The sequence below is a fragment of the Chenopodium album genome, chromosome 27 (genome assembly GCF_948465745.1).
Source record: "Chenopodium album chromosome 27, dcCheAlbu1.1, whole genome shotgun sequence".
NCBI classification, from domain to species: Eukaryota; Viridiplantae; Streptophyta; class Magnoliopsida; order Caryophyllales; family Amaranthaceae; genus Chenopodium; species Chenopodium album.
The window spans coordinates 24059292-24078075 of record NC_137860.1 but is presented as its reverse complement, the minus strand read 5'-3'; the positions used below and the strand labels follow the sequence as shown (position 1 = coordinate 24078075).

The 18784-nt window shown below is 36.0% G+C and overlaps 2 protein-coding genes across 2 annotated transcripts; both read right to left on the bottom strand.

Annotated features, from left to right (window-relative positions):
* Positions 1–1144: 1144 nt before the first annotated feature.
* Positions 1145–5185, bottom strand: LOC145619177 (uncharacterized). Its single transcript, XM_081673807.1, has 4 exons — positions 4857–5185; positions 3005–3922; positions 2192–2239; positions 1145–2004 (listed from the first exon to the last, which is right to left on the bottom strand). The coding sequence occupies exons 1-4, from the start codon at positions 5043–5045 to the stop codon at positions 1594–1596; spliced, it is 1566 nt and encodes a 521-aa protein (XP_081529933.1). The 5' UTR covers positions 5046–5185; the 3' UTR covers positions 1145–1593.
* Positions 5186–11403: 6218 nt separating this feature from the next.
* Positions 11404–18437, bottom strand: LOC145619176 (protein argonaute 5-like). The gene is made up of 22 exons (XM_081673806.1): positions 18234–18437; positions 15908–16110; positions 15659–15808; positions 15437–15567; positions 15237–15346; positions 15043–15143; positions 14498–14633; positions 14238–14411; positions 14079–14186; positions 13892–13963; positions 13695–13814; positions 13468–13615; positions 13258–13379; positions 13030–13167; positions 12837–12940; positions 12681–12746; positions 12542–12605; positions 12223–12340; positions 12062–12135; positions 11797–11891; positions 11664–11695; positions 11404–11582 (listed from the first exon to the last, which is right to left on the bottom strand). Exons 1-22 carry the CDS (start codon positions 18423–18425, stop codon positions 11404–11406), a joined length of 2637 nt encoding a protein of 878 aa, XP_081529932.1. The 5' UTR covers positions 18426–18437.
* Between the last annotated feature and the right edge of the window lie 347 nt (positions 18438–18784).

Below are 18784 nucleotides of genomic sequence, written 5' to 3'. Positions count from 1 at the left end.
CTTCACTCGATTGTTGGATGAATGTAGAGGTGATCAATCTATCGGGCCATGCCGGACCTTAACATCATATCTCGTGTCCAAATCCACAAAAGGTAGCAGGCTTGTTGGGCCAAAGTGGGCTTTTTCAGGTCTGGTTTTTAGGCTTGCCTGAACATGCCCTATTTTAGGGCCGGACCGGGCCAATATTGATCACCTCTAGATGAATGGGGAGGACAAACGATGAGGAAAGTTAACAAAATTACTTTACATGCGTTGATGCCTAATATTTAAATGAGTCAACTACCAATGAGTCACACCCTTTCTTTTAGGTAACTATACCTTATCATACAACTATACAAGTGTACAAGTATTGTTGATATACACATACACAAACATTGGATTATATTCGAGGTTCTTGTGAATAATCCTGATAATTACTTGTACTATGTTGCACACTTGCACCTTTAATCTTTGTCAAGGTCAGTTTTGTTGCTTTGATTTACACATTTTGGTATAGCATAATTTATACATGTCTTGTGTCATATGGAGGATGTCTGATCATCCAAAGTACATCAAGTGGATTCCTCCACCTGATATTTCCTGATATATTGTACTCTTACTGTAATATAATGCAGCTGCCTCAAAGGACATCTGCGTATGTACTGTAAGGGACACCGAGAACGAGATCAAAATTTTTAAGGAACTAGTACTGCTCCCTAGGACTTCGACCTGCTGCCATGTTAGTACTCATAGGCAAAGATCCGTCACAAGGAATTAGAACATTTGCATCGAATCATCTATGAGTTACTGAGTTGGATTATTACTGCATTAGTATAAACCAGATCGAACTCTGTAAGCGTGGATAATTGTCAAGATAACTTGATTTCTTCATGATAGCATCTTTACAAGCCTATACTACATTTCGCAATGAAAATATATTTGACACTGGGAGTCAAAGGCATTACCTTCCAAGCAAACATAATCAGATTAATCACCCTTACAGCAAAAACCACGCCATTGGATCCCAGTAGACTCAGCCTAATGGATCCCGCAGAAAGGCCATCCTGTTAAAACAAGTTATAGTCGCCATAATATTGTAAACGCACCCTAACAAGCTGCTGATTAATTTCAGATCTAACCCTGGAAAAATGTAAGAGCCCCTGGCTTCATTATTAACTTCCTTCTATCTTCTCATTTTGCAAACCATAAACAAAACAAAATAATGATAAAAATAGATGTTCAAATAGCAGTATGTATATAAAATGCAGGAAGTGTAAAAGAAACAAGCTCCAAAGTTGTATATCCCACTCAAATGTACATTTGATATCCGGCAAAAATTAGAGCCAAATTTGACCCAGAAGACTACTTTCACAACCTTTTTTTCCCGACAGGTACATCCTTCCTTTACCAGCCCACTGTATTATATAATGTAACTGAATGCTCAGCCCTTCAGCCATTCATAAATACCTCCAGCATCGTCTCTACCAACGATCCGAAGTAGGTCTTGTTAAGCACATGGCAACTTAACAAGTACTTTTAAGAAAAATTTAGACTGTGCCCTATAAGAAGCATAAGTTGAAGCTGGAAACAGAACAGGGCCAATTTAAGCACAAACTAGCCCTCAGTTGTCGTTGACAAGATAGAGATAGGTTTCAAATCTTCTGTCAAATTGGAGTCAGTATCAAGAACCAGATTCCTCACTACAGCTTCAATATCCCCAATCTCTGCCTTTTTATCATCAGAAGTTTTACTACCTGCAGCCTGGACTTGACTACTAAGCACCGAAAGCTGAGGACCTGAACTAATCCATGGATGATTAAGGCATTGTGCAGCTTTTGGCCTCTTCTCAGGAACAAAATCAAGGATAGGGATGAGGAAATCTGCCAAGTCCTTCGCATCTTGCTCCCCAAAACCATACTTGTCAACAAGCACTTTATCGAGTGGCCAAATTTTCAAATCACGAATGTGTCTTAAATCCCCATTTCTGTTGAAAAACTCATTTGCACGACGTCCGGTTTGGGCTACCTGCAAATGTTGTGCACTTTCAAAACAGTATTCACAATAATCAACATGCAAGTTGCAACAAGGTCTAAATATTCCTTCTTGTCAAGATTTACAATAAAGAAACCATGACACAAACATCAACAAGAACAAAAGATTCAAGGAATCAAAAACAATAAAGTAAGAACTGAAGAAGAACATATTAATTTACCTTGTGAGGCATCATGCCCAGCAGCTCCATCATCTGAGCAAGGTGGTCCTGTGGAATAACGTTATAGTCATAAGTCACTGATTTAAACTAGTCACTGAAAGATACATATTCAAAGAGGTTTTGACATTGGCATAAAATTCTTGACCATTAAGATACCCGTTAGCCGTCACACATACTCCTGCCCTGGTCAACCCAGTGAGGCAGTGCTCGAAAGATCCAAGCCACAGACCACCAATCAAAAGATTTGCTCAAATCATTAACAATTTTCCTTATCTTGCTGATAAAACTCAAAAGTAAAAGATAGAACCAATTATACGACAAATCAACACAGTTTCAATACTAATGCTCATGACCTAAATACGACCCTTGCACAAAAAGAGTTCAACATTTACAGGAATCATAGAAACAGTAAACTACAAAAGTAAACAACAGCTTCATATATCATGCATATAAGGCATGCCAAGCTATATTTTCACATGCATGTTCTATAGGTTAATTTATAACAATCTGGGCCAGAGATACAACTCAATGACAGGTAATTGCAGTGAACAGGATACAAGATAGGCTAGATAACTCAAGTTCAACAGTTCAGTCACTTGTCAGTATAAAAAAAATTTAACAAGAAAGCAATATGCCATAATAAAAGGAAAAAAGAAAAAAAAAAAATCCTTTTAGGAATTTAGGAAATAATCTTCATTCTTGAGAAAAAGATTCATTTAGCATCCAATCCCTTCACTGAAACATGATTCCACAATTCAAGGAAGAAAAGAAGCTCTTCTATCAAGGGACATAAGATGATACAAGAAGCCATACCTCATCCTTACTGTACTTGTCTCCGGAATGAGGATCAAACAAAACATCGCCAGTGGCAAGCTCGAAACATATGCAGGCAAACGACCATAGATCTGCTGGAGTTGAGTACTTGGATCCAAGAATAACCTCTGGACTTCTATACTGCCTGGTTTGGATATCCGATGTGAACTGTTTGTATGTCCAACAAGTATTTCCAAAATCAACCAACTTGCATTTAGCATCTACTGAATTCAATAATCTTTGCTTTGTGGCACGACTGTGTCCTCTATTACTTTTCTTTCCTGGTTCAGCAGAGTTTCCATTTAATTTCACTTCATGACTAGATACTTCTAGACCTGGCAATCCGATGCTGGATCCAGAATCCCCAGAGATTTCTTCTCCAGTACCCTTCTGTACAGTCCGCTTGGCCTTCTTCTTAATCTTTTTTTTCTGGTTCTTAGTCAAGTTCCCATTTGTGGATTCAGTAGTTACCGAAGGTTCCATTTCAGTCTTAGGTTTACATTTACTAGCTGGAAGCAGTGGAGATGCGCCTGACTTCCTAGGATCTGTTGATGGATCCATCATGGACAAAAGTAAGACATTCTCTGGCTTAAGATCAGTATGTATCATTGACAATTGATGATGCAAATAATCCAGAGCAACTAAAATGTGGAAACAAATTTCTTTAACCATGTGAAGTGGAATCCCCTTGTAATCTGAATACTTGATAAGGGTCAGGAGGTTGTCCCCCAAATATTGAAACACCATACACACATGCTGCCCATTTGGACCTGAATGCTTAAAATGATCCAAAAGTTTCACAACACACTTTTTATCATCAGGATCACCATCTGCGATCAATTTGAGAATTTTTATTTCATCCATTGCAGCCTCCGTGTAATGTCTTGCACTTTTTTGAACTTTCAGAGCTACATACATCTACCAGAGGCAAGTAATAGTATTTTTATGTTCATTAGTAAAGGAAAAGAATTATTTTCCTAATTTAAGTGAGAAAATTACAGCGACAAAATCAGAAATCATTTTCCTAACAATAATCCTTGAGCATATTATCAACTATATAAACATTACCATAGATATGAATCCAAAAAAGTCAATACAAGATTTTATTTCCTTCGGCTTTTCACTTCTAATTTTCATAATCTGAGATACAACACATTTTATCTCAAGGAGTGTTACATGAAACCTCATGTTTCCTCATTTCGGACACATACTACAAAAGAACTCTTAATCTTATACAAACGGACCTTTACCTACACGTTCACACTTTCAGTCATCCAGAATCACCTTTGGCTCCCAAAATCCCTTGTCTAGTTAGAATTACACAAGAGTAACCTTTCCAAAAGCAATTCACACAGCAAACTTTTGAGTTCTGACTACCTTACACAAACATAATTTGTACTTCTATAGCCATTTTCTTAATTCACTTTTTGATAATACACGATGCCGCATTTCTACGTTTCCAACTTCCAATCACATTCCTGTCACTGCATAGCATCACTCTCAGCACCAATGCTTCTAAAACCTACTCAACGGTAATTCTATCATACTACATACTACGCGACTATAATTTCCACCGAAACTCAATCATTATTCAAGTCAACGCCGCAACAAAGCTACTTCTAACTGTATTTTCACATTTCATTCCTTATAAACACTATATTCCTAACTTATAAAACATTCAATATCTTACAGATTTCCGAATATTCATATCAAACTCACTAATCCAGCAGAAAAACAAAGTATAGAGAATCAATAACAGAGCGAAGAACACAAATTATTAAACCAAAATTTCAAACCACATAAAAACGAACAAATCGCAATAAACTTAAAGATCAATAGAGAAGAAATTTACAGAATTCTGAGTGTCCCAAGCAAGCCAAACAGTGGAAAAATGGCCCCAACCAAGCTTCCTCTGAATCACATATCTTCCATTTTTAAAAGTATCACAAATTCGAACTGCGTGATAACCTCCTCTTCGATAATCCTCAGTTCCTTCATCATCCGAAGTGTAATCGCTCTCTTCGTCTCTATCTTCCGCCATTAAAGCAATTAACAGCAAATTGCATCAATTAGAACTCTAACTTTGAGCTTGAATCTCGAGAGAAACTGAATTAATTGGGGATTTTTGAGATGATTTTGTCGGAGGAGAGAGAAAAGTTCGGAAATTAGGGTTTTACAGGAGAAAAGGATTAGGCCGCCGTCTAAAAAGTTTGCCGGGAAATTTTAAGGGACTTCTAAATTAAGTAGGAGTATTTGTTTACGTCACTACCACGTTTTTTAACGGTTATTAATTGTAAGAGGAAAGTTTTTTTTTCGTCCAATCTATATTTGGTGGGCTATAAAGCCTATAATATATTCTACTATCGTGGCAAAAGCTAACGAGTGCCCCTAGAACGTTAGATAAGAAAACTAAATGTGAAAATATTATACTAAGATTAACATGAATTATACTGATTGACGCGTGATTTTGTCATGCATTATAAATTAAATATTATTTTAAGTAATAAATTAATCTCTTATCTAACGCCTTGGGGCGCTTGTTAGCAAGATCCAACCTTTGCTTGATTCAATTGTATATTGTATGTGTTTGTTAGTTTTAGACCTAATGAATTGGTGTAACACCCCAATAATTCTCTCTTTAAACCTGTGAGGACCCTGAACAATATTCAAGAGAATTACTGGCGTGCTACAGCCACGTGTTCAAACGTTAAAGCTTTATCAGAAAATAGTAGCGGAAAAACTAAATCAGTTATAAATAAGTTTCAAAACCAACGAATGAAACCAAATTAAGTCATACAACTTGGAACCATTAAGGCCCTTATTCAAAACCCAATAAAAGTAGTAAGTGATTAAATTCAGTGTTCAAATAAATTCAAACCCAAAAGAAATAGAGTCGAATAAAATCGAATTAATATAAATTCAAACTTGCAAAAGAAATAAAATGCAAACAACCAACTCTCTACTCAAGATCCCACAACCCTGATGAATGTTGCATGTGTAAGAACCTGTGGTAATTCTGCTCCCCAATATTACAAGTGTAAAAATTGGATCGTCACAGGGTCATTGAAAGGCGAAGGCCATGACCAAAGAAAGACACACAAAGCACGCAATCAGCAAAGCCGAGTACATACAAGCTGCAAAATAAATTAAGAAATCCATAACATGCTACTATAATCAATCATCATGCATCATTAAATTATAGACTCAACACACGACTCAACTATTTATATTACTAAGACTCCATTAATTAATAACAGGTAAATCATTATTTTTATTCATTGGATTATGCAATAGACAAGGTTGTCCAACCCATGCTCCATTTGGAACATCAATAAAAGAAAAACTACATGCCTCCTTTCGGAAACATCAATAAACATCCAACGACCACGGGCGCGACTCCGTGACCGTAGTTAGTATGAGATCTCACCTAACTCCTAGTTTTGAAAAATATTTGAAATAAGAGACTCGTAGATCAGACGGCCTCGAGAAAAGTACACGGCTAATACCCCATGTACCCCAACCCCTGATTGTCATTACTCCAGAAGTGCACCAATCCAGAGTTTTATTGCTCATCCATCTTGCACTTTATGTGATTTACAGGTTTAGACTTGGTGATGACTCATATGCATAACAATACAATCAATCCAATATCAATTCAATCAAGTAAAACAACTTTTCAATTTCAATTCTTGATTTATTAGTGGCAAGCAACATTTATTATTTATTCCTTTACTACCTCGGTGTATAAACACCTTGAGTGCATAAGGCACCCCAAAACCTCAACCTCGTCTTAGAAGACTTAAATTCTTCCTTTACTCATCCTGCTTGCATAATCATGAATGAGTAATAAATTAATCATTACATCAATCATATACCTTTGCCTCTAAGCGCACCTTGCATAATCAGAGCACAAATAATACTTGCAATATAAAATAGTGCACGTCATACGAAATTCACAATGTATAACCAAACAATTTAACTTAGTCATCCCTATACATGATACTAAGTTCTCGATCCGTCGTCCTTAAACATGCACCTAAAAGAAAGGTTTCGTAACTTGTACGTACCTTGAGCAAACGAATTAGTATGCCACTTTACTAACTAGAAATCACCTTCAATAAACTCCTCTCCTAAGCCAAATAATAACATCTCAATCAATACCCAATCAATCAAATTTACAGCAATACTAACTTACTTTAAAACCTTCAAAATCCAAATCAAACAACACTTTAAAACCTTCCTTTTAGTTAAAATTAAAGGCTTATATATAGTTCTTTAAATTTTTCTTCATAAAAACCTTAAAATACACTCTTATACATGAAATTATAGCAAGTTCAAAGTCTAATAAAAATCTGAAAATTATATAAAAACCCCTAAAAATCTCCCTTTTTAATGGGTGATTAAACCCTCTTTATAAAACATCAAAAGTAGTACTTAGAAACTATTTCCAACACTTAAAACTTCAATAAAAACATATATTTATGCTTAATTAACTTTAAAAATAATTAATTTTATTAATCAAACTCAAGGATAATATTTTAAGTATAAAAAAACTTCGTTAAAATCAAAAACTGCCCGAAAATCATATTTAGAGGCTGAATTTGGCCACGAGAGGGTGGTGCTTATTACCTAAGGTAGTGAGTCTTTCTTAAAACGTTGTTTCCACATGGAAAACACTACTTTTTCATCAAAATCGGATGAGTTCAGAATCTGATCGGGATTAAAACGGGATTAATATTAACGAACGAAAATCTAAAAATTAAAACACGAATCTATGTGTTCAAAATAATCTGGAATTAAGTTAAACTAATCAGTAGTTATAATCACCAAAATTTCAAAACATCATTACTATAAAAGCCCTAAATCAATTGTTCATAAAAACCCTAAAATCATGATTTTCAATAAATTGAAACCCTAGGTTTATAATTCATAAAATATGAAATTTATAACATAAATATAATCTGAAATTTATAATCTTTATACCATTAAAATATAATTTGATACTAAAATCAAAACCCAAAACAATTAAATTAACATTAAGCAAAATAATGAAACAAAAGAGGATGAAAATAAGACTATCCTTTTTGTGTGGGAAATTTTTGAAGATTCATGGGGTATTTATAGGAGAGAATTATTGTAGGGTAAAAAGAAAGATTGGGCCTCATAAAAATAATGGGTCGATTAAGTAAACAAATGGGTTAGGCTTGTGTGATTGGACATAAATTGTAGAATAAAGGTGCATAAAATAATTTGTTCAAATAATTTTCGACCCAGATTAATAATTTGAAACTTTTGAAATTAAATTATGAAAAATAACAAATAAATATTATAAATAAAATAAATTTTCATTTATAAAATATTTAAAAATACGGGGAATTACAATTGGTCAGTTTTAGACCAAAGCTTCAAATCAGGCCAAGTCTAGACCAAAAATTGTATGCCCTAACACGTAGTATTTTGAGACAATTAATAGTGTTACTTTTGACGTTACATGATCGAATCTTGAATCTTACCGTAAATAATCATGTAAACTTGCTAAGACAAAGGGTAGTAGATTCAATGACAATAGGAACTATGGTAAAGTAACCCTTTTTTTTTTTTTGAAAGACTATGGTAAAGTAACCTTACTTAGTCATTCATGAAATTGTGATCAAGCATTGGGGATAGATAGTTAGATACACTAAAGAACATTGGGGGAAATCATTTATGACATTTAGGCCCTATTTAGTGATCAACTGGTAGGTGATTGATATGGCTAGTTTGACTAGCTAATTGTATTAGCTGAATTAACTAATTGGTTGTAAATAGATGGTTGTATAAAAGTGCTTGATAAATAGCTGTTATTATTAGTTGTTTAGTATATCATTTTTTTTGACGGGGTTTAGTATATCATCAGTATATGTAACAACTTCAAAAAGAGTTTTTTGAGTCCGAAAAGCTCTTTTAGTAAGCTTTTTACTAAACACTAAAACTAGCTTTTTGATAATGGTCAAAAGGCTCTAATAGATTCAATAAGCTAAAAGTTCTTCAAAAAAACTCTTTACTAAACAAGATTTTAAACTCACTCCTATTTCAAGCTATTGGCCTGGGAAATAGCTTGAAACATAGTTGTAAGGAAAATTGGGGAGTTGGAAATAAGCTCCTATCTTGAGCAATCACAAAATAGGAGCATAAAAAACAAGTTCAGCTATTTTACAATATTTAAAGTATCAAAATCCACCAATCATATGTACATTAGTCACCTTCTATGAGTTCTATCATAATAGATCTTGTTTAATTTATGCCAATTAAAGATATCAAATTTTATATAACAACAAAAAAGATAGGAGTCAAGACCATCAGCTTCTCTCTCTAGAAAACCCCCAACCTTATCTCCCCACCGCTTCCCCTGTTCTCATCCTCTGCTCGCCGGCGATCGGCGTTCTTCTCCTAGCCATCGCCGGCGAGTCTTGGTCTTCTTTACTAGCTTTAGTTTGCTTTATTTTTTTAGGTGTTTGTTTGGGAATTGTAAACAAGGAGTTTCCACAGCAAATTTGTTCGCCTAATTCATCGGTGGTTCTTGTTTTTTGGTGTCGTCAAGTGGTTTAGCTTCTTCTCCAACGAAACAAGGAGTCAAGACTAGTCTTAACGCCGCCGTCGAAAGGAATTCCGTTAATTGTTTTCCCGACGGTAAAGGTGAAGTTAAGGTTAGGGTTTTCTTGCTAATCGAAGTCTGATTCAGGTGAGATGGCTTCCTTGCGTTGGCCTTGACGGTTGACCAAAGTTTTTCGGGTGTGTTTCCGCCGGTGAGGTAGTTTTTCGGCTTAATTGGTCACTCCCCTCTGTATTCCTTTTCCTTGTTCTAGTTAGTTTAGCCTTAAATCTCTTGGTCAGTTTTTTTTTTGCCTTATTCGTGTTCTCTTAGTTTTATGTTATGTTTGTTTAGTTAATTTTCCCTAATAAGTCTGGTAATTAGGCTTCTTATAGTTGGAGTTCTTTTGTTTGAAGTTGTAGTTGGCTATCCATGGTTTAGGCTGTATGGTTTTGCTTCTTGATTTACTCCTTGGTGGGTACAGGGGCGAAGGGAGGTAGTTCGGGGTTTTGCTGTTCGGACTTGGCAGGTGCTTGTCCTTTGGTTTACTACACAGGAGTTATTTCTGTTTGTGGGTTTGGGGTTGGGATGTTTATGTTTTTTCCTCTATAGGGTTAGATTTTTGGGAAAGGGTTTTAGCCTATTTCACTTTGCAGATTTGCAGGGTTTAGAATGCAGGGTGTTTATGGGTAGTGTTATAGCAGTGGTTTGTGGCAGAACGCAGCTTTATGTTTCTTGGTCTTTGATTGAGTATATGAGGGTCGAGAGGGAATTAACAAGGAAAGGTTATTCCCTTTGTCAGTTTGCAATGATCTTTAAAGTCATTGCTTTAAAAAATTTCTATCTGAAAGAGGCTCCCCTTACACAATGTTTGGGGGTTCATAGCGCTCTAATGAAGTTGTGTCTTATCCCATTCAAGGAGGATAGACCAATCGTACCCTTTCAAATGGGTACTGAGTCACAAGGAAATGTGACTCAAGTTGTAGTAATGAGCCAAGAATCCCACTTGACTATAGGTCATTGGGATTGCTCTTATTGTGAGCATCAAGTCTTGCTCGCAAGTTTCTCTCAATCAGGCCATGGATACTCGTTCTCTTTACTTTTCCCATGTTTTGTCAAGCTCTATTGGTGTCCTTTGGTTCCATTTCAAGGTTTCTACCCCAGTCTCTACACTATCTTCTTCTTCAGTGCAGCCAACAGATATTATGGGTTGATGTCAAGGCATACCACAGGTGTCGGTTGTTTTGACAAGTTTTACCACTACCGTTCGTGGATTTCGTCCAACAATCAAGCCTCCATCAAGTGCAAAAGCCACATTTTACCAGTGTTTGTTTTGTTTCAGTTTAGTTTGTATGTGTTAGAGTTTATTGTATGTGTGGTGTTTTATTTCCTTTTACTTAGCTTAGGTTGTAATCTTGTTTTTTAATTAATAGATCTCTTTGTCAAAAAAAAAAAAAAAAAAAAAAAAAAAAAAAAAAAAAAAAAAATTATAAACTCAGCTAATGTCAAACATGTGAAATTAAAGAAAAAGAGCTAACAATTAGATACTATGTAGCTAACAATTAGAAAACAGTAACATATTCCAAAATTAACTGATCAAGTCTTGACCAAATATTGACAATTCAAAACATTAGTTTTCACATTCTCAACACAAGAACTATAACAGCATAAAACGTGAGACTGAACCAAACTTCAGTGTTTTCAAAAGTGCACCTTACATTAAAACTCCTAGGCACATTTTCCACCCACACAACTCGAACTTCATAGCTCCAGAAAATAAGTGAAAACTGCAAAAACTAGTAACAGGTTGAGGATGCTGCAATTCCTCCTAGCAATAGAACATGACATTCCTCACATTTCCCTTGATCTCTGGAAGGGGCTGAACCTCTGCTTTTTTGTCCTTGGTCAGATCTTTGGCACTTGTTGATTCACTATCAGACATGGTCATACCTTCAACATAAAACCGAGCACGAAAAGCCAAAAGGTGTGCATAATAAGCTGGAGGAACTGCCAATCAAAGTTTATGGTTAGTGTCTCCAAATAACGAGAGGTGATGAAAGAAAGAAACAACTTTTCCTTATTACTTACCAACAGATACTGAGCGTGTGCACCTATCAAACCTGAAAACAGGATTCAAACACACAGTTCATAATCAGAAAGGAAAAACTTGTAAGTTGTAATTACATTGATTGAGAAACTAATTGTAAGAACGGGTATTTACGTGTAGCACAAGCTATAGGTCAGCAGCTGGAGCAAATCTGCAGTAAAATTGTTCTCGTCGTAGAGCACATGATAGTGTGTGGGTCGGCTTGTTCCCTAAATATGTCATTCAATGTCAATAAAACCACAAGATTGGGTTGCAGGAAGTGAAATCAATGGCCATGGTTAGGCAGAAATATGCACATGTCAAATGACCAGTAATTATCGTTGGACAGTCAAACCTAAACAGGCAAACTAACAGACTGAAGCCAACCAAAATGACTTGCCTTTATCCCTGCATGACTGCATAGATAGAAGTCAAATTCTGATGGATGGCAAATTTTGCTGTCGACCACAGTTCCTGGGATAGGAAAAAGTCATTACGAAGATCACAAATAAATAGAGACAGTGCTTCACAAGAATAGCATAAATTTGGAAATATAATTACCTGGCCGAATATTGCCGTTCTTATCAGCCATTTTGGAGAAAAGCCGGGTGTGGTGTCTTTTTTGCACAACCACAAATGTCACACGTGGTTGATAGTTCTTTTCTATGGATTCGCAGGCCTTGAAAACAAAAACATTATACAATAAGGATTAAACAGAAGTAAATATTTAATAAAACCGCAGAATGAACTTCAACAGCAATTAACATTTCAGATTTCAGACTCGCTTGCTTACTTGTTGCTACCAACTACATGTCACGGCATAATAATCAACTCCTTTAAAAATTTAAGCTCAGTTTTTTATATGTCAAAAGACTGATACCTGCCGTATCACACCAACTTCATACAGCAAAACCTGAGCAAACTGGCCTTCACTTACTCCATCTCTGCCCAATAAAAAAGGATTATGAGAGAGACAACAAAGTTTTTGAGCAGCAAACAATTTGAGCAACAAATTGTACCTAAAGAAGATAATTCTCTCAGGAAACTTCTCATTATTTGCATCCTTGAAAGCTATCAGAAGTTCTCTACAAGCACAGAAGATAGATAAGAAACTTGATCACAAGTCAGAATAATGATTTTGGCAACTTCATGAGCAACATTTACAATTATTTTACCTAACACATGCATACAGATCCTTAATAATTTCCTCCCGATGACCCTGGGCACGAACAAGCCCTCTGTACTTGGTCACCCCAGGCCAGTCCATTGAGGCAACAACCTGCAATAGCGAGCAACAATTAACAGCTGAACACCTTGAATCCATAGCACTAACAAGAAAGCTAGACAACAGAGCTTGAAAAACCATACAGCTGCAATTGAGGCACTAGAATCCTCCCCTGGTTGAGCATGTGTGACATCAGCACCAAAAATTATTGTTGGACGATCAGTCAAGAGGGGAATATTTCTCTGTATTGCATCATACAAGACTGTGTTGCTTCCTCCAGCCTAAGGCAAACATTTGCTTAACAGTTGGTAAGAAAATGCTAAATTAAGTGGTTAGGTACTCACATTAGACTTGTAATTTTCAGCACTCACCTTCACATTGATTTTCAAAGCCACATTTGCAAGATACTGCACGCTAAAAATATCTTTATTCGTAGGCTGACAACATTGAGAAACTATACCGAGTTCAGTTTCACATATTCTTTTAATTTTCCCTGCATGGATACAGAAATCTTTATTACTTTCAACCAACAAGCACAACTTATACATCTAGAGAACAGACAAAGTCACAAAATCACATACCATAGGACCCAGCAACATCTGGCAAAATAATAATTAGCAACTGCACGGTCTTCTCCTTAGCTGAATAACCTCCCACTTCTGAAAGAGCTTGCTCAATCTGAGCAGGAGGAGGAGAGCATATAGGAAGAACAGGGTTCGGGGTGAAGTTCTGACAATGACAGAACAAAATCAACAAAAGGAAACATTCACACAAAGAAATTAATAATTTTCATCTATTGAATCCATACCATTCCCATGCTAGAGCACATGGCAACCAGCTTATCGCAAAACTCCTGCACTGATTCTTCACCTAGTGTTGAAAAATTCAAGCAAGTCCAGCCAGACACAGTAGCACCAATATACATTTTCTACACATACAAATTGACCAGTGAGAAAATGTAACGAATGCTGCAACCACAAGAAGGTTATAATAGCCAACTCTTACTTTGTCCTTCATGTTCCACTGGCCCCACACTGGAGCAACTTCTTGTTCAGCTCCGCTGTCATGATACTTGAGCTAGAAAATGGAAGAATCAATTTGTCAAGTCAGTAGGTGCAAGGGTTGCTTTACCAAAAAAAAAAAAAACAAGATAAAAGTTAAACAGAGATTGTATCAAAAAAAACCAACATACCTTTGGTGGAGGCAATACTCGGGCATCGACAGTTACAGGCTCTTCAGTTATATTCATTCCAAACTGCTCGACCATCTGATTTTCAGAGTAGTGATTGCCTTTCACCATCTTCAGAGATTAAAAAGAATGGTGATTAATAAAACCAACTGCATGTACAACAAAACCTGCAAACATTCTAGAATACAGCAGAATGACAAACTCTCTTATAAAGTTTACCTCGATGATTTTACTCTCTCTTTCACGAGGCATTTGGCAGGTTGCGTCAAGAAGACCTTTCACCTGGCTCTCGTTCAACTTTTTAGGGTATTTTTGACCATGAACAATTTTGCAGACCTACAAGGAAGATAAGACTTTTTATTTTTATATCATTTATGCATGATACAAAGAAAGTATAGTAACAAGTGAATTAAAAAGGAGACCTCCATGGGCAGATAGATATGCCTCTTAGCCGACCCAATTTGGATGCATGGTAAAGCTGGATGTCTAAGCTGTATATTGTACTGGTCTTTGAAGTACTTTGCGACAGACTTGGTCTCATTACTTCTTAGAGTGAACCTACAATGCAACATCATTATGCTCAGTATTGGATATTGCAAGTTCAAAATCCCAACTATAAATAGTTTACATCAGATACAATAGCTTCAAACATAAGAACCCATGTACAGATGAGACAATTTGCTCGACATTATCAATTTATTTATATGCTTACAAGACATTGTATCTACAAGCTCACAACATTGAAAATCCTATAAGACAATTTGTTTCAATATAATGTACTTCATGTAAGGTTAGATTAAGCATCAACACAACAAGAGGTGAGGAAAAAAAAAAGTGAGAGGTAGAAGGATAACACTACACATTCCACAACAAACAAAAGCAAATATTGAGACATCAAAACACAAATGAATGTTAGTACACTCAATGTCAAACAGAACATGCTTAAAATTATAGTCCAAAATCATACTCCAGCTGGTCTGCGGGTTCACTTGACACGCCTACCACTTTGTAGCATTTCTTTCCTAAATGATTTGTTTCCACTATGATACCTTTGAGTGCCCTCGTGACCTGATATAAGCACAAACATAAAAGTTACAGAGAATGAAAATGATGAAATAATGGATGCAACACATGACCACTGCAACACAAGTACCACAGTACCTTGATACGATTTGCATCAGAAAAGGGCCTAGATAAATCTCTCAGTTTCAAATAACTAGCCACAAAATCATGAACCATTATCGGTTCATAAAAGGGCTGTGCAGATGCATCTATAATGTCAAATAGTCAATCTGGTTAGCATAGGTGGAACAACAATCAGAGCTCAATACAATATTGCAACAATGTAGCTAAGAGTGTACCAATGTTTAGAGAGAGGCCCATCTGGGTTGGCCTAATGCTTTGATAATACCCCCTCCAATACTCTAAACCTTCCCCAAGAGAATCCTTACCCAGTGATTCTGAAAAGAATGATCTCCCAATCAACACATAGCTACAAAAAACAAGCAAAATTCGTCAGCATCGCAACAGGAATTTATGAGAGTTAAACACTTAAAAAAAGATGGATGTATTAGAAATATTACTCTGTAGGCTTTGCTGCACGAAGAACAACATCAAGCACTTGGATGGCATCTTGGGGAGAAACTGAGGATCGACCAGCAAGGTACTCTTGCAGAAAATTTATATTAACCTCGTTAGCCAGTTTGATGGTAACCTGGAATTTCTGAGCCTCACTGACAATCAAACATAACAATTCAAACAAGGTTAGCGAAAACTTGTTATATTCATAAATAGACAACCTTTTATTTCGAAGAGATAGAAGCATAAAATACCTCTCAGAACTGCCTCTTCTTTGTTTTTCCATTTCAACAACAAAGTCCTTTGATGTGAATGGTAAACGACCTGCAGTATAGAGGCTCTTCTTACCATCATATGCCGGAATCTTGCTCTCGAAAAATGACTCGTGATCACGTAGAAGCTTATTCAGTATCTCTCTACTAAAATTCTTGGAGGCTACCTCTGGACTGATTGACACCTGCTCCATAAACAAAACAGCATCAGTATGCCATCAAGTTTTAATAGATATCAAAGGACATAAAGTTGGTCATACTAATATTCATAGCTACAAACCATTACAAACAATCCCATTATCAAGATATGAGCGTCCTTTTGAAAAACAAATACTTAGTACAGTACTTACGAAGAATTCCAAAAGTAAACTTGCATCAAGATATAATAGCAATTTAAATTACTGAAAATTTTGCCTCCTCATTTCACTCTTTACTGTTATCTACAATATCTAACATAAGCTTACATAATTGAAAGCTAGAATTAAGAGTACTCCACATTATACTAAACTATAAGAGCACAGAACCAAAATTTTACTTCTCACTTTCTTACAGAATTTTACTTGTGAGGGGATAAGTGGAAGCTTATAAGAATTTTACTTTCTTACATTTCCCTTTTACAAAAACAGTTTAAACCCAACAATATTATTCGATCATAAAATAACCATTATTATTAGGGAGTTTTTTTTTTTGTTTTTTTTTTTTTGTTTTTTTTTTTTTAATGAATCATTGTTTTGAAACAGACCCAAAATACACAACGTCATCATTCTCACTTAAATCGGAATCATTGATGAACAGCAACACAAAAACATTACACCCAAAATTACTCACACATTTTACAACAAATATTGTGAGTTTGTGACATTTTTCGTATTTACCATCAACCCCTCTTTTCCAAAAATAAATAAATAAATAACTAATAATAATAATAATAATAATTTCCTCAAAAAAAAAAAAAAAATAATAATAATAATAATAATAGCTTTCACATAACTACCATCAAAATCCAGTAAAAATTAAAATAGAAAATAAAAACAAAACTCAACATATTTCAACATTCATCAACCAGATTCACAGAAATAATGACGTGATGATCAAGGAATAAAAGCTTTGACAAAAATGGAAAAGATGAGAGAGATAGTAAATTACATCGTTGTTAGAGATATCGGAAAATATATGTGTGATATATTTTCCGTATATATCATTTAAGAGAATAATATATTTAGGATATTTATGTTAAGATATTATTTTGAGAATATATCATTAGGATATATGGTATATCTTTTAGGAATATTGTTTCCTATCTTATGAGCGTAGGTTTTGTATAAATACTCAACCTATTGATGAATAATGAGCAAGCAATACAAAGTCATTCTATTCACTCTTCTCTATTAATTTGTCATGGTATCAAGAGCAGGTTAAATCTTGGGACCGTTCATAAAAAATTTCCCCCCTACCGGTGGGTTAGAAATTAAACCCACCGGTGGGATGATCCTTTAGCAAAAATTACCAATTTTTTTTTTTTTAGTTTATTCCATTGTGCAAGTTAGTGTTGGTGCAGAGCTTGAGTTGATGACTTGATGTATACATTACATCATGTGTGGCTTTTCTAAGCATTGAGATCAAAATAAAGTTGTTGAAGATGGAAAAAAAAAAAAACGGCTCTCTTGTGTCGTGAGACAAGATATATTTGGTTCTCCTTGTGCCGTGAGACGAGATTTGTGAGTTGATTCGAGCATAATTTTGCTTCTTTGGATTTGAGTGTGGTTTACTCTGAAAGGCCAATAAGAAATTTGAGTGTGGTTTATTCTGACAAACCAATATTTGATTGGAGCTCGGTTTTGCTCTGGAAAAACAAAAAATTGTTATATTTGCAGGTTTCGAAAAGAATGGCGTTCCTGTTTGATTGATGACTGATGAGTTCGAAAAGATGAACGTTCTCATCGCTGAAAAGAAGAGACAAAAACTGACGGCGACATCACAAGAGTGTGCATCTCGGCTTCAACAAAGTGAAGAATTTCCAATCGCAACGTTCGTGTTACTGCCGTTACGATTGCGGGAGGGTGTTAGAGATATCGGAAAATATATGTGTGATATATTTTCCGTATATATCATTTAAGAGAATAATATATTTAGGATATTTATGTTAAGATATTATTTTGAGAATATATCATTAGGATATATGGTATATCTTTTAGGAATATTGTTTCCTATCTTATGAGCGTAGGTTTTGTATAAATACTCAACCTATTGATGAATAATGAGCCAGCAATACAAAGTCATTCTATTCACTCTTCTCTCTAATTTAACAATCGTAGTGACAAAACTCATTAACAGAAAGTTGAACGAGGAAGTGATTAGCGCGCACAGCACAACGTAGTCCAACAGTACCACACCCAGGCCGTTTCGGTTTATCACCTTGCGAAGACGACGACGATGACTCCGACACTTTCACCTTCTTCATTTCATCGGTCAGCCTTACACCCGCCGCCTCATCCCACATTGCCTTCGTCAATTTCCCGACGTCCGGTTCCCCTGAACCACCACCACCACCACCTCCTCCTCGTCGGCCTCTTCTACCGCCTCTTCCTCCTCGACTACCACCTCTGTAATCGCCGCGACCTTGACCGCCATTATCGCCCTCACCACGACCTCCGTGCTCACCGCGACCGCGACCGCGAACGCCATTATCGCCGCGACCTCGACCGCCGAACTCGCTGCGACCACGTCCGCTGGAATCGCCGCGACCACGTCCGGTGGAGTTGCCTCTGCCATAGCCTCGTGCACCGTCGCTGCTGCTGCTGCTGTTACCGCCATGATACGACATCGTTTAAGCTGGAAAGAGGAGAGAGAAAATAGTAA